The sequence below is a fragment of the Pyrgilauda ruficollis genome, unplaced genomic scaffold (assembly GCF_017590135.1).
Source record: "Pyrgilauda ruficollis isolate IOZ18807 unplaced genomic scaffold, ASM1759013v1 scaffold51, whole genome shotgun sequence".
Lineage (NCBI taxonomy): Eukaryota > Metazoa > Chordata > Aves > Passeriformes > Passeridae > Pyrgilauda > Pyrgilauda ruficollis.
In genome coordinates, this window is record NW_024526711.1 from 3,929,888 (window position 1) to 3,953,494 (window position 23,607).

Here is a 23,607-nt window from a genome sequence, read left to right on the forward strand (position 1 = left end):
CCCAGACATGAGAACAGGACTCTTCCAGGTCCCCTTAGCACCAGTGTACATAAATGACAAAATCTCCAAGGAGCTGTTTAAATAGAAACCTGCAGAGTTCAGCCTCACTCACACGTACCTCGCTCCAGCCACGCTGCTCAGCTGCACATTCAATCACCTGCTGAGCCTCTTTTGAAGTGCCTGCCTGTGATGGTATCTCTGCCACCAGCCTTTCTCCCTGTTTGAAGTCCTTTGCCTGCACAGAGCTTACTTTGTTCTCTCACTTCTTACAGATTTAATCTGCTTTCCGCAGCTTGGCATCACTGCAGGAACGCAAGGTGAAACGGAAAAGAGATGAAAGAAAACCCCAGGATCTGAGAGATCCCATTTTACCTGCTGAGCATCCCTGCTGCTCAGGAGATATGGGTCTCCTTTGCCTTCTTCTGTTCATGTGTCACAAGCTGTGGAGCTTCTCCTGCTTTATGCACATTTATTTTGTGTAAATCAGTGTTCCATAAAAGATAAGATGCTCAAGTAAAATGGAATAATTCTTGCTTTAAGATATTATTGTAAAATACCTCAGAACATCAGTAAATTAGTAGGAAGATTCTTATCAGATAATGAATAAAACTAGATGTAGTAAAAAAAAAGACCTCTCAAATACAAATTACCTTCCTGCATGTGAAGCAGTATTATTGTATCCATGTCCTTAGGTCACAGGGTAGACGATAGTGATTTTGCTTTTTAACTGGTAATTATTGACACTATTTCTTAGTATTCCAGGGCATTTAGCTTTTCAGTGAGTTTAGCTTTTGGTCCCATGACTTTGGCAGAATATCTCAGACCCTCTGCTGGGGTGGGTGCAAGCATCTCTGCAAGTTCCCTCTGCAAGGGTGACACTGGTACAGCTTGGAGAGAAGGTGACACCTGAGGAGTAGCCCAGGAGCCAGCACTTAAGGCGTCATCTCAGGGAATGTCTTAAGGGAGGGAGAGGAAAATCTGTGAGTCAGTGGAGTGCCTTGCTTCGTTGCAAGTGGAAATAAAGGTCCTGGGAGCCTCCCGAAGGCTGCAAGGGTGACATCTCTGTGTGCGCATCCACCCCAGCATGGGCTGCCTGGATCAGAGTGGCTGCACTGTCCCCTGCCAAAACCCCTGCTGCCTGCGCTGCCTTTGACCTCCTGCTTTTCACAGCCCATCTCACAGCCCGGTTCAGCTGCACCTTCCCAGGGAGACTCCTTTGACACAAACCCATCGGACAGCCCCAAACCCCCGTGGCTGAGGTCAGGGGGTCGGCACCATCCCTCCAGCTGCGAGAACCTTGGTGTGCCCCCACACATCTTCTGCATTCCCAGGGCACAAGGCTCACACAGTGCCCTTCTCCTGCCTCACACCACCTCTCCTGCCACATCTGCATCACCAGGCCATGGTGTAACATATTGTACTCTTTAGGAAACAAGCTCAGCGCTCCTGGAATTAGAATCTGAGTGACGTTGGCTGAATCATAACCTTTAAAAAATAGCAGGGTTTGGTTTTTTTTGTCTATTTTTCCCACAGAGGAACAAAGCCGGATTTAAAGGTCTGCTGTGGGTGGATGATTGCAACCCTTGATCCCCAGCCAGAAGCATTACATTACATAAAGAGTTTTTTTCTTCATTAAGAATTAATCTGTGCTAACCAACTGTCAGCTGCTGGTAACGACCCTTTATTAACATGCTGCCCTTTCTGGACTAGGGGCATTTAACTGACTTATTACATTAGATGTAATATGAAAATGCACTTATCCATATCCCAGGCATTCACGTGGCCCAGCTTTCCTCCTGTCTGCCCACGCGTGCGCTGGTGCAGGGGAGTGAGGGCAGCCGGGCAGGGCAGGGCAGGGCCTCAGCCGTCCTCCTGCCTCCCTGCTGCCTGGCTGCAGGGTGTAACCTCAGCTCACCAGCAGTCCAGCTGATAAAAGAGGTCTGTCTGTAAAAAGTCCTGCTTTGGATTTTACTTGGGGGCACTATTTTCCTCCATGGCAGGAACCACAGTTTGCAGAAATGCTGTAGGCATGGAAAAGCCCTTCTCTGCATTTATGGAATGCATGAGTTCATTGATGGTCAGGCCATTGGTTTATTCTGCCTGGTGGGAGTTTTTAAGATGTGCAAAATAATTTCCTTCTGGGCTGCCAGGTAATCTTAACAGGTGTTATGGAAATGCCAGGACTGTTGTTCATTAAAGAGTTACCACCTCTCTGCAGTATACTTAAACATTTAATGAAATAGATGAAAAACATATACACAAAAAAAAAAAAAAAAAGCCAAAAAACAAAAACCAAAAAAACAAAACCCAAAAAACAAGCAAACCAAAAAAACCCAACCAAGAAAAAAGCAAAATTCCAATCTCAAATCATGCTACTCTTCTGCAGAAGGAAATGGTGGATGCAAGCAGGGCTTGTATAGCTTGATGTCAATAGGACAAGGGGAAACAGTTTTAAATGGAGAGATGGTGGGTTTAGATCAGACATTAGGAAGAAATTCTTTACTGTGATGCTGGTGAGTCACTGGAGCAGGCTGCCCAGAGAAATTGTGGATGCCCCAGCCCTGTAGATGTTCAAGGCCAGGCTGGAGGGAACTTGAGTGACCTGGTCTACTGGAAGGTCCCTGCCCATGGCAGAGGAGTTGGAACAAGATGGTCTTTAAGATCCCTTCCAACCCAAACCATTCTGTGATTGAAGTAAGGCTGTTGTGAGATTTTTCTGTAAACAAACTGAGGAACTCTGAGGATGATCTCAAAGACAAAGAGGAGGCCACTTAGTCTTGGGAAGTGAAGACCAGGGGAAACATGAGATGTACCTGCACAAATTTAAGTACATAAACTGTAAGTAAGCTTCATACCCACAGGAATTAACATATCCAGCAAGGGAGATTCAGCTGGGTTACCAGTGAACACTTCCTAGTTTTAAGGCTGGTTAACCACTGGTAGAAGCTCCCTGGGGAGGCTGTGGCACTGCAGGTTTTTAAGAGCAGTCTGCACAAGCACCTGCCAGAAATGGTTTAAATGTGGCCAATGATGCCTTCAGGCACAGGAGCCTTGGCTGCCTGGTTCCCCCCAGCCCTTTTTGGACTGACTGTAGTGGCAGCACTTGGCAAGGCAGCCTTGTCCTGGTGGTGGGGACATGCCCCAAGACTATCATTCCTTGGCCAAAAAGGTGTTGGTGCTGGAGCTGTGTTGAGCCTCTGTGCTGTGCCTGAGACCTGGCACACACTGAGCCCTAGTGCCAAGGGTGTGTGCTCTACCCAATCACTCAGGGAACCCAGCTCAGCAGCCTCAGCCTCCTTGTTCTTCCTGATCACTGACAAACATTTTTCAGCCTCTTTCTCTCTTCAGCTTGTTTCTGGGTGACTCCTAATCTCCTGTCACAGCCTTATGGGGAGCAGAAACAAGGATCAGGGTAGACACCAGGAGACAGCTGTAGGAGTGTCTGTTTAACAGCAAGTGCACATGAAGCCTTTGACTCCATGAGCTGCTCTACAGACAGCAGAAGGTGGAGGCTGGGCTGGGAGATCGGTGAGGTGCTTGAGGGGTTGAACCTCCCAGGTTCAGGGAGGCAACTGGGAAGTGACACCAGGGCAGTTTAACACCACAGTGCTGAGTCTAGACAGCCTGGAGGCTCACGAGATAGTAACACTGAGGCATTCTGCTCCACACAGGCTGAGCCAGGGCCCAGACACGTGCCTTGGACTGGCCACAAAGCTTTGGGACAGCCTCCGTCCTGGAAATGGATGTGCCTGGAAGCAACTGTGAGTGTTTTATAGTTTAGGTGGCAGCTTAGCAGCGTGGGATAGAGTGATTGAGGAATGAAACTCTGGGTGTAAGGTTCATCCTGGGTGGCTGCTCCAGTCCTGGGTGCACTGGTTGTCCGCCTGTGGGCTGCCTCCTGCACCTACACCCACCATCCAGCCAGGCCATGACTCCTCTCACCATTGTGTGTTGCGCATCCACACAGCCTTGATTGAGACCTGAAGTGAAAGTAAGACTAGGACTTCTTTCTGAGGCTGCTTCCTCCTCTGTGAAATCAAAAAAAAATTTTTTTTTGTTATTTTTTCAAGGCTGTTTTACTTCTTCCCGATTAAATCGCTTCAACTAATTGGATTAACAAAGTAAGGAAACCTTACAGAGTTTGTATTTGTGAATCAGCCTCAATAGTTCCTTCCCTTGGCAGAGCACCAGCAAAAAGATTTTGCACTGGTGCTGTTACTCACTTATTTTCGTGACTTTTGTCACCAGCTGAGAAGTGGGAAGAATACTGACATTCTGTAATATTTACGTCAGCTGCCAGAGAACTGAGGAGAAAAAAGCATAAATGTTACAGCTGTGACTAAAGAAAAGCTGAAGAACTGAGGAGCAGCTAATGGCTTGGCAAAATACTGCCTTTAACACAGTCACAAAAATACTTACTTTCATTTGGCGGGGAGGACTTTTTTCCTCTTCTTGCATCTTTCCCTACTTTTGCTTCTTTTTAAAAGGAAGCCATGTTCTGCTAAGCACTGTATAGCTGCATCTGCAGGAGGGTGGCTAAGAGAAGGGGAGAGCCCTTCCATGGGAGACTGAGCATGGGGAAGGGGAAGCTGATGGGCAGCATTGTTCCTGGGCAGCATCACTGCTGGTACCATCACCACCAGACAGGCATTCCTGGACAGGTTAATGAGGTGCAGAACCACACACACAGAGCTCCTGCACCAGCCTTACTCTGTGTGAGCAGTGGTGAAGGCTCATGGCAGCTCAGCAAATGCCATTTCCATTTAGCTCAAAATTGAATTGCATCTTTGTCATTTAGGGCACACAGTGCCCAAGAGCCTGGGACAGATCATTTGACCTCAAGTAATCAGCAGAGCCTCCCATTTCATTTGATTTCTATTCATACACCAGCCCTTCTCCAAAACAAAGGAACCCTTCGAAGCAAGATCTCCTCCTCCTCTTCCTCTCCTAGGTCACCACTGGGATGAAAGGAAGGTCTGATGTGGCAGGAATCTGACAGGAAGGTCCTGCAAACAGACAGCACCTTTTCAGACTGAGCACCAACTTCCCTCATGGATGGAACACACAGAGAGAGCTCCCACCTCAGCCTCAGAGTAAGAGAAACTCTTTCAGTGTGCCACCCTGGGAGCACCTCAGAGACTTTCGGGGCAAGGGGACAGTGACCCCATAAAGAAATTGCACAGCACTTGGACCAAGCCCTGAGGAAACACCCTTTGTCACCTTCCCCAGGGTGGCAGTTTGTATCCATGGTGCCGTCATGGATGGGGGCTGTGGTTAGGGTGATGACTGCCTAGGTGGTTAGTGCCTCCATGTCTGGCCAAGCAGGAGTTTCCTTTTCTTTCCTCTTCAGAGAGTCTTACAAAGTCCCCCCCAGCACCACACCAGAGCATCCAGCAATATGTGTTAAATGTCAAGGCCTCTATCTGGTGCAAATGATAGGATCTTTCTCCTGGGCAGCTCCTTGGAGAGAATCTTGTGTCCCTGCCCAACAGGTGAAGAACTCTGCCTTTCCTGTTTTGTGGAATGACAGCTCTCCTGAAGCTCTAGATGCAAAATGAGCAGTATTTTTACTTGGAGGCTGCTGCAATTACAGTCCGTGGAGAGCACTGAAGGTCTCCTCCCATCTGTAGCAATAAAAATGTTGTCATTATGCACCTTAATAAGAAAGGTTTAAAATTTCATGGGTGAAATTAATTTGGACCCTATTAAAAATCCAGATAAAATGGGAAGAGCCAGGAGGCTAGAGAGTTTTACAGCTCTAATGTTCTGTCCCATTTCCCAAAATATATTTGTTCAAGTAATTCAAACTGTCGTTACAATTAACTTGTCCTTTCATTTCCTGCTCTGAATTCCCTCTAAGCTAAACACACAATTTTCTTCTATAAATCTGCATGACAAGTAGAGCAGTAAAATCTTTCCTTCTCTTTTTCCACATAATTTATATGCATTTTGCATGGGTTGAGTTGCCAGGCATTTCTCCTAAGCTAATTTCTATGGTCGCAAGTGCACAAATACATACTCAGGGACCCCTAAAATACTTGTGAAAGTAGTCAAATTTGGACAACTGGCCAAAAAGAGTCTTCAGAATTTTCTCAAAGAGAGGAAATATTAAAAATCTGGTGTCAAATTATCTGTTAAGGGCTTAGCTTCTAGCTGTGGGTGTGTGGGCAGTGCAGGACTGTCCTTATCTTTGGCTGCCTTGCAAAAGGAAGGCTGGGGCACACATTCCATGCCATGCCATCCCCATCTCTTCAGTGCTGCAGGATAAGCTGAGAGGTGGGCTCCTGTGTGAAACCCTGGCCAAGGAGCAGCTGATGACACACATGGCCAGAACTGAGCCCAAACCTCTGGCCAAAATGGCCACACCACCTGCACCACACCACCTCTCATGACTGCCTTACTGCTGCTGGGGTCCCACCCCTTCTGGCAGAGGATTGTTGCCACATTTCTCTTCACAGAGAAAAGCAATTTTCAAGGATTCCCAAGGATTCTTCCCAAGGATTTCTGAGATTCACATTCTCTGAACCCCAGAGAAAGGGAAAACACAATGCTTATCTCTTGCTGTGCCTGTGTTGTGCCAAAGTAGAATGCAATATGGAGATTGTTTATCCAGAGTGAGGATGTTTTGTTTCCTTGGCCTGTCAGTGCCAAGAGTGTGTGTTGGACTGTCACGAGACAGTCATGAGAGTCACGAGATGAGTGCAGTCTGTGCAGCTCTGTGCATGGTGAGTGCGTGGCAGATTCAGTTTAGATGCAATGTATATAGTATAATAAAGTAATTAATTAGCCTTCTGATAAGCTGGAGTCAGATGCATCATTCTCTCCCTTCGTCTGGGGCACCCTTGCTTCGATAGAGGATAACTTTTTGTGCCCAAATCAAGGAGTGCCACATGGTGATGTGTGAATCCCAGGCACTGAGTACCTTGGGAAAGTTGGTTCCCCTCACCCTTGCCTCCACAGCAGGCCCTGCTCACCCTGGCCATCGCTCCTGCCCTTCCACAAGAGCTGGATGCCAAGAGCGGCACCTTTTCCGTGCTTGTGCGCAATTTCACTTCTCTCTCATCTGAAATGATAATTCCTCTGACCAGGAAAGTAATGACCCTGATACATTATTTCAAATGTCATTTGTGCAAAGAAATTAATCAGCTTAACGTGAGACTGGATTACATTTTAATTTTAATAGTGCTAAATTCTTGCTGCTTTTTAAATAAATTTTCCTGCTCTTTTACATTTCAGTTAGGCTGTACCTTGCTGTAATCTCTCCACTGTGGAAATCTGACAGACAAAACCCATTATTCAGTGGTTCAGGCATCAGCCTCAGCCATGCACATTTATTTTAGTTCCATAAGTCTGCATTAGGGATAATAGCTGAGATCTGGCAACTGGGACCTTGGAGCAGTTTTATCTTCCATTGGGCAGTGTGGAGACAATGTTTTCAAAGGCACAAAGCAGGAATTAAATGACAAGTTCTCATTTGTAGTCAGATGGAGATTGAGATACCTACCTGCCACTTGCTCTTTTGAAAATGCGCCATTAACTGTAAAGCAATTATTAAACTTTCTTCAGTTGTGGGTTGCAGTTTTCACAAAAGGTCTCCATAGCTTATAACTGTGATTAACAGCTCCATTTCTCAAAGAGCTTTGCATACTTCAAAGTACTCACATGCTTCCACTACAGTTCTTCCACCTTTTGAAATGTTTTTTTACTTGAAATCAATTACAAATGAGGTGTTTATTCAAATCCTTTGCCCCTGGGTATCAGCTTATAGGTAACAGATTTCCAAACAGAATTAAAATCACATTTTAAAGTTCACACCATGAAATTGACTCTTTTCCACCCTTTCCATCTGTTATTTTATTACCAGGTCTGATTACAGCAATCAGCATAGTGGGTAGTACCCACTGAGCAAGTTTAGCATCAGCATTGCTTGTATCCTTCTCAACAGCTCCTTTTTTCAGAAAAATAATGTAAGAGAACCCATATTTTTGCCAATACCTCATTTCTTGGCCCTTGACTGACAATAAGAGCCTTTATTCCATTCAACACAGTAAGTTTTCTGGGCATAATAAATGGTAATTTACATACAATATGTTACAATTTCGCATATGGACACTATTTAACATAGGTATACATCCCAGTGTCTTCCTTTGTTATACATTATGCTTGCACACACATTATACATCTGTGCACATATCTATATAGTTACTTTTTCTCAAAGACATGATTTGGTTAGAAGTAAAATTACAATGGAGCCAGACCTAGAATGAGCAGAGCTGACATTTTCTCTCTTTGCAATTGGACCAAGTTGTCCAGAGAAGGCATTTTCATCAGTGACCTCAATTTGCCCAAATCTCCTGTGCACTTCCGAAAATCCTCTCCTTCAGTAGGTTCATTGTCCATCTGCTCAGTGCTTCAGAGAATTGGGTTGTATCCATCAAACAGCATTCAGAGCCCAGCTCCAGGCACTCTCTCTCAAAACACTGGTTTTGGGATCTGGCAACTGGAAGTTAGACAATGCTCATGGAGTCCCTTGTAATCCAGGGGAAATCAAAGGTGAAAAACATTGTCAATACCACGCTTCAAATATCTGTTCTAACTTCATGCCTAGCCACTGCCCTCTGAACAGACAGAAAAATACAATTCATAATGCTGACTGAAGGAGAAGACTTGGCTTTATTTGCATCTGTACTTTTAATTTGCTGTTTCAATTAATAATGAACTTAAGTAATGCCTAAGATAGAGGAGGCATTTTTTTTCGATTTAGTGGAAAAATACCCTCTTGAGGGTTTCATAAGCTGACAAAAGCAGACATCAATTTCCATCAGTTATGTACACATGCAAATAAAATAACAGTAAGGTATCCTCTCCAAAATATGCCTATTAGATATTAAAACTATTGGGAATGCTAGTACAAAGATGATAGGACCTGAAGGACATCTTTGCCATCACCTAACTTCTAAGGGAACAGGAGGTGTAGTAAAAAGAAATGGCAAAGCAAAGCACTAAGGCTACCTGGGTTTTGCATGCCAGGAGACATTATTCATCAACAGTGCTCACTTTTGGGCTGTTTGCCTGCACTTATCCCTGATTTAATATCATTGCAATGCAGGGGAGCTGTAACAGCATCATAAGGCAGGAGAGATACCTGCTTCCTTCCAGCTGGCCTGGTTCAGAGGATGCATGTGAAGAACTCACGGGTAACTAATACAAAATTGGATTGCCACTGGGTGACCTGCTCAGAAATCACAGGCATGCCCCACACACGTGCTACCCAAGCCTGCTGAGCCCCTCGGCACCTTGTGAGGTAGGTGAATCCTCGTGCTCCTCACTTTCTAGATGGAGGAGCTGAGGCACTGCGAGGCTAAATGGCACGTGCCGTGGGTAATGCCGAAAGCCTGGCAAAACAGGGGGGCACAGGAACCAAGTTTCTCACTCCCTGAACTCTCATGGTGGCTTCATGGTGTAGCTGTGCTGCCTTTCCCCAGCAAAGGTCCCTTTGCTGCAGCTGTCCTGCTGCCAGCTGGGACATTGGCTCCTGTTTTACACTCAAAACAACTAATGCTGAAGAATGCACTGTTATGCCCAGGCTTTAACATCTCAGTGGTCTATTTCTTTAATATTTTTGTGTCTTTCTTGTAGTGATCTCCACCTGTCAATGTGAGAAGTATCCAGGTTTCATCTCCATGAGCAATGAGTGGTAAATGCACTCTCTGGTGGCTCAGGAGACAAGTGGCAGACTACGCAATCCTGCCCCTCAGACACCATCATTCCTCTTCTTGCCAGCAATTTCAGGGCTGTGGTTTCTTACTTTTATGACCAGACAGAACTCCATTCACGTCAGTTATTAACATGGCTGATTAAAGGGGAACATAGTTGTTCATTTAACTTCTCTCATCAATTTTATTTACACTAAATCGGTGCCGTCATCAGTTTGACTTAGGCATTTATATTTATGGGGCACAAGGCAAAACAAGGGTATTGTTGACAGCCAAGAGTTGACATTTCTCTGCTACTTTCTACATCCCCTGAAATTTAGGATGTAAGAATTCCTGCTATGTAAGCAGAAAATTTAATGTGCTGACAAATAATTATGATTACATCAGTATTTTTTGTTTGCTTTTTCTTTATTCTAACCTCAGTCCTGGCTCTTCACACTTCAAGATCTGCCCCCACTGCTCAGCTTCGTAAACCAGTGTTTCGATGTACATAATCTCCACAACAGCCAAAAATTCATGGTATTTTCTTAAAATAAGGAGCACACAAACCTGAGCATCACTGTCTTGTTGCTATCGTGTTTCTACATTTGGGTTTTGCTGTCAGTGTTGTTAGCAGAGGAAAGGGAGATATCATAGGATAGGAAAAGAACTGCCAAGCACATAAGCATGTTACAATGCTGTGCAGCAGCCTCAAAGGACTTACATCGACCTTAGACCCACAGTATTATCCTTGGCCATTTAATCTCTGACATGCCTCTGTTTCTGCAGAGAGGTTCTGGCAGACATGTATCCCTTGTGATCCCAAATTCCTGAACAGAAGGGCATTGTGTTGACTGGGAGAGGCACATTGGGATATACAGTTTGTCTGTGGGCTGCACTTTGTAATCTAGAAAAAACCCCTGCTGACTCAAAGATACCACCTGTGCTCTGTAACCAGCCCAGCTGATCCTGGCCAGCCAGCTGTCCTAATGGTACTGATGGAGGTCCTGTCCAGACAGAAAGCAGAATCTGTACCCTTAAAGGAGGAGTTCTTCACAAAACAATGGAAAAAGCTTATGTTTATATACCAAAGAAAAAACAAAACCATTTTCTCAAAAGTAAAGGAAGAAGTACTGTCCAGACCTCCCTGCACAAGTTGCATTTATTTAATTCCTTACGGCTCACATGAGCGTTGTCTTTGGTTGTCCATTGCACAGCAGGCACCACCAGTGTGGCCAGCCCCAAAGGAGCATCCAGCACCTTCTGGCTGTATGGTGGACACGTATTTTCAAGTATGAGAAATGGCATGTGTCACAAAGCACACGGGAGCAGGAGTGTGGGCTGGAAACCAACCAGCACAGCAAGTTCCTCCATGAGGCCTGCACATGGAATTGCCTCCTGGGGGATGTGTCCTCACATTTACACTTCAAAGAAGCAATACAATAATCAGGTTTCTAGCTTTGCGTCCAGATTAGACAAAAAAAGTACCAACAAAAGAGTGTTTTGTAGATATCTTCTGATTCAGAAGCGCCAGCATGCTTAGCTAAAGACAGACCAATATATCAAATTAAAAAATATATAGGTGCCTGGGAATATTAACCTTGAATATTTATCAATTGCATGAGTGTTCTGGATGATGTGCAAGCCCACGTGGCCCTTCAGGCCTCTCTTCCTTGATGAATTAGATTCATTGCTCATAGCTAAATGCACAACCATCTTTTCTGGTTTTTCCTCTTCTGGTACCATCTGGTTTCTTGTATACCCTGCCAGGCTGTTGGCATCAGATTCGCTGTAGTTTCCATCCAGCATCATAGTTTTTGAGTGAGGTATTCCACACGAACATGAAAACTAGAGACATAAACAAGAAATATAGCTGAATATTGGAAACACATGTAAGCAACCAAAATTATGCCTTTCTCTTAACAGACAGCTTGTAAACAGTTGAGTTCAAAATTTTGATTGAGATATTTTAAGTTTCTCTTTGAGCAAAAATTTCTTTTTTTTTTTTTTTTTTTTATGTTTTCAAAAGGAAGAAACAGGGTTTATCTCCACTGCTTGGACAAACAGCTTCAGAAAATATTAGAAAAAATGTTTTAGCAGACATATAGTCTAAGCAAAATGTTTTCTTAGGCAGCTGTTGTTCAGCCTTGCTGTCTTAAGGTTCCTTATTATTCATTCTTTGTGTTTATAAATATTCATGGACAAGATGCAGTTTAATCTGTGGAAATGGCTTATCCAGTACGTGTTACAGGAAGAAAAGGGCCAAGTTCTGGTTTTACAGATACACAGGCTTTTTTCATAAATCTGATTTTAAACCAAGCAGAGGGCCAGCTAAAAGCATGATGTCAAATCCCAGCTCTGTTGGAGCTAATAGCAAAACTTGTATTGACTTCAGCAGCACCAGCATGCATCCCAGAAGTCTAAAAAAATCCAATGCATACAGATAGAATTTTGAATAGGAAATGCAGTTTTTGACCATTCAAAACCTTCAGTTTTCCTGTCTCAGCAATATGGACTACGTATTTGCAATGAAAATGCAATGAAAATGGACTCCAAAACATCCTTTCTGTTAGGAATTCTTGTCTCTGATTTCCCACAGACCAATTTCCTTACCCAATAATACTCCACCAACTTTGATGTGTGGGTTTTCCGAGAGCTTGTTTTCAAGGATATGTTCAGCTAAAACAAATGTATATATCTGAATACATATACATGTAAAAATTTATATAAAATCAATATGTAATATTCAGGATGCCATTGGAAAACCTTGCAGTCAAGGTTTTCCTTCAAATTATTTAAACAACAGATCACATTGCTTATTGAAAACCTTAAAACCAACTTAAGGATTGTTTTCTGTGTTCTTGGCATAACCAAAAGATTTGGTATCAGCAGGTTATGTTCAGAAAAACATGACAAGTTGTAGCCTTCTTTCTTTACTTTTTTTGATCACTCCATGAGTACAACTGAATATCAATTGGGTTTTAAGACATGTTTTATTCTAAGCAGGCATACTTTGAAAAACCCACAGCCCAAAACTAACAAAACCAAACCAAAACAGAAAAAAAAAACAGAGTGCAGCTCCCCAAAAAGGACTACTGTGATTTAACTGCAGCTGACAAATAAGCATCATGCAGTTGCTCGCTCAATCCGCCTTCACCACTGAACTCCGGAGGGTTGTGGAGAACAATCAAATGTAAAACTTGTAGATTGAGATAAGAATAGCTCAATAACTGAAATGTGTTCTATGGTGTGGAATATCCCTTTGGCACCTTTGTGTCACCTGTCCTGGTCATGTTCCCTCCCAACCTTTGTAGTTTACCTCCTCACTGGCAGAGCATGAGACACAAAAACATCCTTGACTCAGGATAAACACAATTTAGCAACAACATCAATGTGTTACAACATTATTCTCACACTGAATTCAAAACACAGCACTGTACCAGCTACTGAAAAGAAACTAACTCTATGGCAGCCCAAACCAGAGTAATACCAAACAACAAAAAAAACCACAGGGGAGAATTACACATCAGGCTCTTTATCATGAACTGACAGGTCCAGGAGATGGTGGCTGCATGTGAGGGACAGCAGTTACAATAATAAGCTCATTGCTGCAGGACTCAGCTCAGAAAGCAATTCTGCAGATTTACTGTCAGCCCCCAGGTCCAATTAGAGTTCCCATAGCTTCATGAACGTGTGATGACAGCCACCTCTACAGACAAGAGAGCCTGACGTGCTAGAAACCCACCTCCACAGAGCCTAAAATTACACTCGTCCTCACATGGGCACGTAAATGCAGTGGTGCACTACGTCATTTCACCCTGCAGGACTTTTATCCTGTGTCTACAATAATAATTCAAAGACTGCCAAAGAGCCTCCTTGGACATGGGAAAGCAGCTGACAGTACTATTAAAGCGTCAGAAAGGTCTCTGGCCTCTGTCAGCCCAGCAAGCACTGAAAAGTTCCCAGGTATGGGTAGGGAGCAAGCATGGGGCCACAGACCTTTTGCCACAGGCATTTCCCAGCAGCTCCTGTGATCTTCAGGGAGAGAAGATTTAGTTTTAGATGCTGCATGTCTTTGTCCCTGGCACATTTAATTTCTTAATGTAGGCATAACATAGAGCTCTCTTCTGGGCAGCCTTACATGTTCATACTACAGCTTTTGGGGTCATTCACAGGGGAGCAGCACTGGCTGACAAGATCTACATTTACTGTGAGAAATGTCTCAAATAATGCTTCTTCCTCAAATAATACTATTTATCATTTCTGTTCCTGTTTCCCCTACTGAAGAATAATATTGTCACACGTTGAAGAGTGGGCACAATATTTTCTCCTGTGCAGTAAAAAGGCATTTGCTGAATATAGAATTCAGTGTACAAGACTCAATAGAGGTCAGATTTATGATATAAATAATAAGTTACACCATCACTAGATGTGGCAAAACATTCCAGAAAACTTAGCAGAAAATTAAAAACCCTCTTAAGTTCATTTCATCCCTCCAGTATAGTTAAAAATAAAGGAGGAGAGTTTTCATCTTAAAAAAACCCCACAGGTTTGTTCTAGGCAAGTCAAACTTGACAAGGATGTTTCTTGTTGCTTTCCATGACCTGCCAAGATGCCATATTCTTTGGACATGGGATGCCTGAGCAGGGCTGGCTAAAATGCCACAGACCACTGCTCACATGCAGCAAGTCAGACACACTGGAGTCACTGTGCTTGCACAGAGCATCTCTGCCTTGGGCTGCAGAGAACTGCTGGGCCCAGGTGGGGACTAGGAGGGCCATAGATAAATTAAGACACTCAGGACCTGTTTAAGCAGCTTTCCAGAATCATAATGCTGTTGAGAAGGCCTTGAAGAGAGGTAAAATTTCATCCCAGAAGTCTGGTAAATTTATCCAACTAGTTTTTTTAATTCATCTAATTACATTTTTTACAGTATGCCAACTGCAAAAGGTGCTGGGCTGTTATGGGGCTTGTGCTGCTCTTCAAGAAAGTCATAGAGAGAAAAGGAAGGGAAAGAGAAGGACATGCAAAACCAAAAGAGTTGTTCATGGAGGGAAATAGCTTAAATTGTATGAAAGATGATGTCTGCATTGGCATTTCCAACAAGCTTATACAAATTTCTCCAGGAATCAAAGATAGTAGGTTACCAGTATTACCAGTAGACTACTGTGGTGAGTTCCTACCAGGAAGAAAGAAACTGTAAAACATGGTGATGTCCTGAGTGTATGGACAAAACTGAGCACAAAGAAATGAAAAAACTGAAAAACTGTGACTGAAAAAAACAGTGACTGAAAAAATTTGGTTCCAATCCTTAGTGTTCAAAAGGCAATGGTGCTTTGTTAACCACAAAGAAGGGCCTAGAGGTCTGTAAGATACTTCAGGCTGGAAAGGACTTCAGGGCATCTCTAGTCCTGTGTCCTGCTCATAGCAGGGCCAAGATGGTCAGGATGTATCAGGTCTTGAAACACTCCAGGGATGCAGGATAAGATCATTTATAGCACATTAAGAAGTACAAGCACAAACTGCTGTTTGTGCTTGGAGATGGGGAACACCTCCACTATTACATCTGTTAAATCCAGTTTCCAGAGTAATGTTGCCTACAGAGGGAGGAAACTAATTTGCACCAAATAAGACCTTTAGCATACTAAACAAGAATTGTGGCAGCTGCAGCGAAGTATCAGATTTTATACTTTCCCCTCCTGCCATTCCCTCACATTTCCAGGTTGCACTCTTTCCCAGTTCAGATCACACTCTCTCCTCTGATGTTTCTATGAAGATCCATGAGATCCAATCCTGTTTTTCTGTGCCAGCAATTCAGCCTGAGGTGAAGTGGTTTAAACAGACCCAATTACACACATGGTTATCAATGTTTTCCCATGAACAGACAGTCAATAGAAAGACCAGATCAGCTGTAAGGGGGAAAACAAAAGGAATAAGTGGCCAACAAAAGTGTTTCTCACCCTCTCCCGCAGTTTCCTCTCCTTCCGCTCTTGCACCGTTGTCAGGTAATTCACAGCTGCGTATTCCAGCACCGAGAGGAAGACAAACACAAAACTGACCCACAGGTAAATGTCCACTGCTTTGATGTAGGAAACACGAGGCATGGAGGCGTTTACCCCAGTGATGATTGTGGACATGGTCAGCACAGTGGTTATCCCTGGAAAGAACCAAGAGAAAGAAATGTTATTGAATTATACAGTCCACATGTTCTGTTTTGTCTCTACAAAAACAGAAATTATGGCCTACATGATGCTCTGAAAGATGTTCAGTATGAGATAAATATGTGTAAAGTATCTCTTCTGCTAATGCAGAATTGTTCCCCTGCCTACATTTTTGTGTTCATGATGGGTTGAGTTTTGAGGAGCAATGGAGCAGTCAACATTTTGCATTTAACCAACAGCATTTAACTCCCTCCTTAAACTGCAGGGTTTAAACACAATGCTGTTATAACATATTTTTAAACACCTAATCCTAAGATCAGGTCTGCTAAGACCAGTGGTGACAAGGACTCCTGTTTCCTAGCTGTACCATTCTGTGTTACAGCTTCATTTTTAAGACCACACCACTTTCTGTTCTGAGTTACATATAAGTGAGGAAGACTGCTAAATGAAGAAGGACTTAAGACAAAGTTATATGCAAGTTATACATTGTATTAATAATCAGATAAAACCACCATTTGCTTGCACAATGTCTTCAACCATCAAAATGAACAGTCCCCTTTCCTGACAAAGCCTTCATATTCAAAGCTTTTCACACAGCCATGGCGTGTTGCAGTGGCTCTCACCCAAAGAGACCCTGGCAGGAACAGCTCGTCGGTCGATCCAGAAGGACACCCAGGACAGCATGACCATAAGAGTGGCAGGGAAGTAGGTTTGGAGCAGGAAGAAGAAGATGTGTCGGCGTAATGTGAAGTTTATATAGAGGCGATTGTACCAGCCTTTGAGAGAGGAGGAAAGCCAGAATCAGTGAGAACAGCCTGCACCGCAGGTACAGAGAGACAAGATCTTTCTATGGATCTTTTATTTCTAAGACTAGTAAAACAAGAAACTGAGTTTTCAAACAGACTGTGGAGACTCCACTTCAGTGACATCATCCCAAGGCCCCCCTCAAAAGCAGTTAATACAGTATTAACTGCATTAACGTACATGTATGACATCAGAAAAGGTCAATACCTGTGCTACTGTAGAAAGCCAGTCTTGATGTGGTGTGGAATTTTTGTATCAAAAACTGAGACAAAGAAATTTTTTCATCAGTTTTTAGAGATTCATTTCCATTTTTCCAATACAGCATCAGATCTTCATCAGTGTAAGCATCTTAGGGAAAGAAGAAATACAATGCGATGAGACTTTAGCTTAGAGGTTCAAAAAAAGTTAATTCCTCCAGTCTTTGGCACAAACTAATGCCACAAATAAGTTTGCCAATAACAAAGGAGTTCAAAAGATCTTGTCATATAATATACTGTGACAGCAACAAAAGTCTGGATTCAAGATTCAAAAAAACAAATCCTCTTTTTACTTCACATTGAAATGACAGTTAGAATGGTACTCTTCTGAGCATCACAGACTAAAAAGAGATAATAGCTCAGGAAATAATCATGGGTAAAACACCTTAATTTAGAGGAAGGAGGAAGTGTGGACACTTCAATTTATCTTAGAATGATAAAAGCAAAAGGGACAGGTGAGAAGCAAAAGAAATAAGTTAAAATTATAAATGAAGAACATATTGTTCACTAAGTAACAGGAACGGGAAATGAGAAGAGGGTTATCAAGATCATCAGGGACGGGAGCACATGGCTCAGGGACAAGAGCTTGGGGAAACAGGGCTTGTTCATCTGGGAGAAGAGCAGTCTGTGGTGGGGTCCAGCTGCTGCACTGCTGACCCTCATGGAGAAGGTGGCAGCAGCCTTTTCCCAGATGGTTTGACAAAATGGAGAATGAAAGGACAAGAGGCAAAGGCTGCAAGTCTCAGCAAAGGATTGTTCCCAAGCAGATAAAAGGAAACATTTTCAGGATCAAGTCTGTCAAATATTTGAGCATGTTGCAGAGAAATGTTGTGGAGCCTGAATTGCCCTGCTCAAAACCCAAATGGACACAGCCCCAAGTAGCCCATCATGAAGAACTCCCTGCTCTCAGCAGGGTATTGGAGCAGCTGACCTCAATGTCAGTGAAAATTATCCTCTGATTCTGTTTTTTGCAGAGGAAAATTCAGTTAAATAGCTGAGAGGACCTCAAAACAACCAGATGTTAGTCCTGCCATACACTGGAGAAAGTCTACAAAAAATTCTACTGTTCACATTGCTTTCTCCACCAAAGAAGCTGAATGTTTGTAGGATCAGTATTATGTCAGAGGATGTTTGTCCTGCAGCACAAGGACTAGATATGCAATAATGCTGAGTCAACAGAACTCCTGGTAACTCTGATAAATTATTTTTTCAGGCTCTAAAATAGACAGTATTCTGCAACGTGTTCAGTGAAATGTTTGTGCAGCCAGCCATGGAGAACATCTAGCTAGAAACATGGATCCAACGTACAGCTTTCCAGCTCCAGAGAACATGTCTGAGAGTCCAGGGGGAAGTGGCTGAAGTCCATGTTGCACATTGCTGTCACTGTGACCCTAGAAATCAAAAATGAGAAAAGCTGGTTTCTATGAGGAGCAATCAAGAGAGAATATTATCACAGGTAATTATTCTGCAGCTTTTAAGACAGAAATATTGTGTCATGTTTGCAAAAAAATCCACAGGAAAATGCCTACTAATTCTCCATGTTCAAGCTAGATGGATTATACACAGAAACTCCAAAAATGCAATTTCAATATCAAGGAACTAAAGCACTATCTTGGATGTTACTGTTATACTAATGTCAGTAAAGATATTACCACTGTGTTTTATATCCAACTATTTGTCCACCAGAAATACTGCGTCACGTTTGCAAAAAATCCACAGGAAAATGTCTACTAATACTCCATGTTCAAGCTAGATGGATTATACACAGAAACTCCAAAAATGCAATTTCAATATCAAGGAACTAAAGCACTATCTTGGATGTTACTGTTATACTAATGTCAGTAAAGATATTACCACTGTGTTTTATATCCAACTATTTGTCCACAAGACTACAATGTAAAGTAACTTCAAGATTTACATTTGGATATTCCCTTACGTGCAGTTTAATTAAAGTTTCCACATTTTCCTCACTGCCCAGTTCCCTCCATAGTCACCCCCAGAACGACCCAAGCCTGAGGAATATGACCATCCTTGTTGCAAGCCAAAAAATTCCTTCAGTGCATACATTATTAAGGCAAAAGCAGTTTCTTACATCTCTCAATAAACCCTTTTAATCTGAGGGGTGTTTTTCTGGGGCAGGGTCTGTAAAATGGGTGCAGCTGGTTTTCACCAAGTGAGATTTGTTTCTGATAAGTTTTTGTCTTAGCTAAAAAGCTTCAGCAATCACGGCTCCAGTTTTTAAACTAGTCCAGTTGTGTACAACGTTACATAAGAAATTTTCCAGTGGGTCAGTGAACATTCCCTTGCAGATGGATTTGCCGTGGAGCTCCCGATTTAGGAGGGGCAAATCAGCTGTGACTCATCGTTTCAGAGGCCAACTTACGTTGCTTGTGACCATTTTCTAGATGCATTGCAGATGGTGATAAAGGACTTTTCCTCTGTTCCAGGGATTGTGATCCAAATCCTACCCTGACCTACGCACTCATCATCCCTGAAAGGTACATGCTGTTCATTTTGACTATAAACTACAGCAAAATCTCGCCATTTGAGCTAAATTTAAAGAATGTTTTTGGGGATGTGCTCCAGAAGGTATCCTGCCATGATGGCCTCCCCTAACTGTGCGTAGCATTTAAGCATTGTATAGCTCAGTCTCATTAAAGGGTGTTATTTTCTTTCTCCAGCATCACCTGAACTGTGGCACAACCTGTGGTCGATAACAGTTTGTTAGTCAGGGGCAGAACAGAACCTTGGCTCATCAGTATGATATTCCTCAATTAGAGTGCAGTGTTCAGGTGGCTTTGAAAGCCCAAGGCCCAAAACAGAATGAAATGTTCCCCAGTCCACTGCCAATCCGACATAGACATTTCAAGATATCTGAGGGCATTCCCAGCGCCACTGGACACCCATGCTTTTTCAGCTGGATACTGCTCTGAGTGTTCTAAACACCACCAGGCCCAAATGCCATGGAGATTTTCTTTCTCCTTGGATTTTATGTATCAAATTATCAGTTTAACAATTGTGCAGCCAGCTGTGGTTAACTCACAGACTTCTCTCTTGTGGATAACATTAGAAAGTCACATCACCTCCTCAAGAGACCACAGAAGCAAACTTAACAGAAAACCTTTCCAAGTTTTTGAAAATCATTCTACCATAGCTAAAGTGAATAAGTTCCAGAAAGATCCTAGAACAGAAATCCTTGGCTACAAAATATTCAAAGGTCACTGTACACTCAGAGCATGTTTTCTGTCCTGGGGAAATATCCATTTTTTTGGGCTCTTGAGCTTTTCTCCTCTAGCAGTGTGTTTTTCTTTTCTTCTCTTTTTTCATTCTTCTGAAGGAAATTAAATCTGCTGGGATTCTGATGTGAGCAGTCATAAAGGTAGGCTGGTTAGAAGGAGAAGCTACTGAGCAAAAAACTGTCAGATGAAAAATAAGGACAGAGAAAGGCTTGCCAGCCTGGGAACAAGGCAAATCCTTGAGAAGCACAGCTGGCCTCTTTGACATGCAGATAGGGTACCCAGAAACTGGAGACATCCTGAAATACCATCAATAACTGCCAAAAAAAAGTGCTTTAATAGGCATTTTATTGTAAGAAAAGGTAGGAAATTATCTTGAAAGAAGAAAGGGTCTGAGAGAACACAAAACATCATTATCTATTGGCCGTTACAGGTGAAAAATAAAAATTACCAGCATCTATTGCCTATTCAAAGTGGTGGCATCCTTCACCCTCTTAAGTCTCTGGATATAAGGATGCCATAATTTGTATCCAAAATGAAGCCTTCCTCAGAGACCTTTCCATGCTGCACACACTTTTCTGCTCCCTAGAAGGTTGAATTCAGTGCATGAACTTTCTACCAGCTCTTGGACACCCACCAAGGACTCCTGGCTGACTCCACACCCTGTGACTCAGAGCATCTCTGAAACAAAACACTGTTGTCTCACTGGTCCCCTCTGAGCCCACTTTGGAGGCTGTTTCAGTTTGTCCTTCCATCTGTTGGCTGATTTGGATCGCTTGATGGTGGTATCACTTGATACCACTACTGTGCACCCACACAAGCAACCTGTCCCAAGTGTACCTGAGGGCATATTGTGGATGAATTGCTCCACCAATATAAAGTAACCTGTAACAGGAAATACCCTGGTTCATAATTGGCTGTTGACACATGATTGATAGATGCTAAATTATTGATTGCTGACAGCAATTTGCAATAGAGTGATATGGATATACAGTCACTTTATTAATCATGGGTATAGTTGCCAGTGGTGATTTTGCAGTAGTTTACTTGCTAGAGGTGATTTTTTTGGTATTTTTGATAATCTGTAAAAAGGTAGAGAAGTTTAGAGGATTAAGCCTCCATGTCCTTGTGTATTACAGAATCCTGCAAACCCACAGTCACGATCCGTGTACACCCGCCGGATGGATAACCCTCCAGGTCATGAGAGGCATCGCTCAGGATTCTTCCAGCCAACAAATCTAGAAAACCAGGATGTCTTTAATACTGCCATTTCAGCTTCAGTAAACCTAAGCATTTACATCAACAGGAAAGCAGAACAACTGAAAAAAAATTCTAGACAAACAAGAAGGAAAATAGGATAATTATAGAGGTCACCATCTGGTATATCAGCAGCTTCCAGTTTAATCACACACTGACCCTGGGATGAACATTCCTGCTTGACTAAGCCCTCCACTGACTGAAAAGAGTTGGGGGCATGCTTCCCCAGGAGGAATTACCCTGTTACTGCCCACAGCATGGTTTCTCAGAGTTTTCTGCAAAGCATTTTGTACTGGACACACATTTTTGTCCCTTTTATTCTGGAAACGGGGCTCTGCATCAGCAGCAAGAGTAGCAGGATTGGCAGTAGCAATCCTGATGATCACCAAAGTCAAGCCTAGAGCAAAACTGGCAGCAAAGCCCCAGGGATGCACAGGGGAAGCAGGGCTGCTCTGTTACCTCATGCTGTAGAGGACATGCCCATCGGGGAACACTCGCAGCATGATGTTGTCTGTGGTGGTATCATGAATGAAGGACCTCTTGGAATGCACGAAAAAGACATCAGGGACCCAGATCTTCTTCACCAGCCTGCCATCAAAGGTCATGCTCTTGTTGTTGGTGCTGGGAAACGAGAGACGCTCATCCTTCCAGTAGTGCCTTAAGTACAAGGTCATAGTGAAATCCTTCAAAATAGGGAAGAGAACCAATAAAGGAAGAGAGTTCTGTCAGTGCTGCACTCTACAACTAGGGCACACCAGAAAGAAAACACACTCCCACTGGATAGATGAGATCTCTCCACTCTCAACTCCTGATCATTTCCTAGGTCAATGCTCTCTGTCAGTAGATTTTCCCGACAAAATAATTTCAGCCAAAAAAAAAAGCATAGCCAACTAATGAATTTATTACAGTATCCAGTAATGTTCAGTCCCAAACAGGATATAAATATGCCCCAAGAGAAGCAACGCCATGCAGAAATGATTCTTCAGTTCTGGCAAAATTATCTTACAGGACTATGGTAGCAGTAGGATGATCAAGAGGAAAAACAGAAAGTTAGATTAATGGTCAGGCTAAACACTAAGGAATTTATCCCCAAAAGGACTAAACCAGACCACAGTGATAATCAGTTACCCTGAGTCTCTGCTTCAAAGGGTTGTCTCACAACAGCCATGCATTGCCAGTAGGTTTTTCATTAATTTGTCAGAGAAGGCTCTGGTGCCAGTCCTCACCTTGCTGCCCAGCACAGTACGGAGCTGGCCAGACCTTTCTGACCATGGCAGAGACTGGCCAGGGGACACTTCTGCTCACCCACCTGCAAGTCCCCACCTTATCAGACTGGTCCCAGGCTCCCTCACTGCTCATCCCAGGGATGCTGCCAGTTCCTGTTCCCTACTGGACACTGGCCACCTTCCCCTTACATCTACAGTCCCAAAGAAACACTTCCAGGAACTACTGCCACTGGCAGAGCTTAGGTTGCATCCCAGCTAGGAGAGTTAGCCTCAGGGGCCAGACATCCAGCTCATCAGTTTGACCAGAGCTGGGAAAAAGGGAACCAAGGAAGAGGCACAATTGCTTTCTTAGGAGTCAGTGCAAGTCATAGAAATCAAAAAAAGGAGTAAAAAAGAACCTGGCAATTCAGGGTTGCCAGTTGCCTGGCCATGACATGAGATAGAGGGACATAGGGCTGCAGGAGAGGAGGACCATTCTCATGGTTTAACTCCAGCCAGCAGCTCAGTACAACACAGACACTTGCTCACTCCTCTCTCCCACCACCTCCAGCCAATCTTATGGGGAGTAGACTTAGAAGAAGCTGTGTTGAGATAAAAACAGTTTAGAAATCGAAATAAATAGTAATAAGAAGAATAATGAAAAGGAAGATGAAAAGATATAGAGAGGCAAAGCTCCAGAGAAACAAGTGATGCACAATACAGTTGCTGACAGATACCCAACACGTCCTCCAGCAGCGATCAGCCCCTCCCAGCCAACTTCTTCCAGTTTATATACTGGACATGATGTTCTGTAGTGTGGAATATCCCTTTGGCCAGTTCAGGTCAGCTGTCCTGGCCGTGCTCCCTCCTGGCTTCTTGTGCCCCTCCTCAGGAGCAGAGCAGGAGACACTGAAAAGTCCTTGACCCGGGGTAAGCACTGCTGAGCCACAACCAAAGCACTGTGTTATCAGTATCATTCTCATACTAAATCC

The 23,607-nt window shown here is 43.3% G+C and overlaps 1 protein-coding gene across 1 annotated transcript in view; it reads right to left on the reverse strand.

Annotated features, from left to right (window-relative positions):
- Positions 1 to 11,234: 11,234 nt before the first annotated feature.
- The window catches only part of LOC121360504 (gamma-aminobutyric acid receptor subunit rho-2), a 30,828-nt gene continuing 18,455 nt past the window's right edge, over positions 11,235 to 23,607 (reverse strand). Inside the window, exons 4-9 of the mRNA XM_041480371.1 lie at positions 21,870 to 22,093; positions 18,226 to 18,308; positions 16,868 to 17,008; positions 16,480 to 16,632; positions 15,656 to 15,852; positions 11,235 to 11,543 (exon numbers count right to left, since the gene is read on the reverse strand). Coding sequence (XP_041336305.1) covers positions 11,235 to 11,543; positions 15,656 to 15,852; positions 16,480 to 16,632; positions 16,868 to 17,008; positions 18,226 to 18,308; positions 21,870 to 22,093 — 1,107 coding nt within the window. The remainder of the gene's footprint in view (positions 11,544 to 15,655; positions 15,853 to 16,479; positions 16,633 to 16,867; positions 17,009 to 18,225; positions 18,309 to 21,869; positions 22,094 to 23,607) is intronic.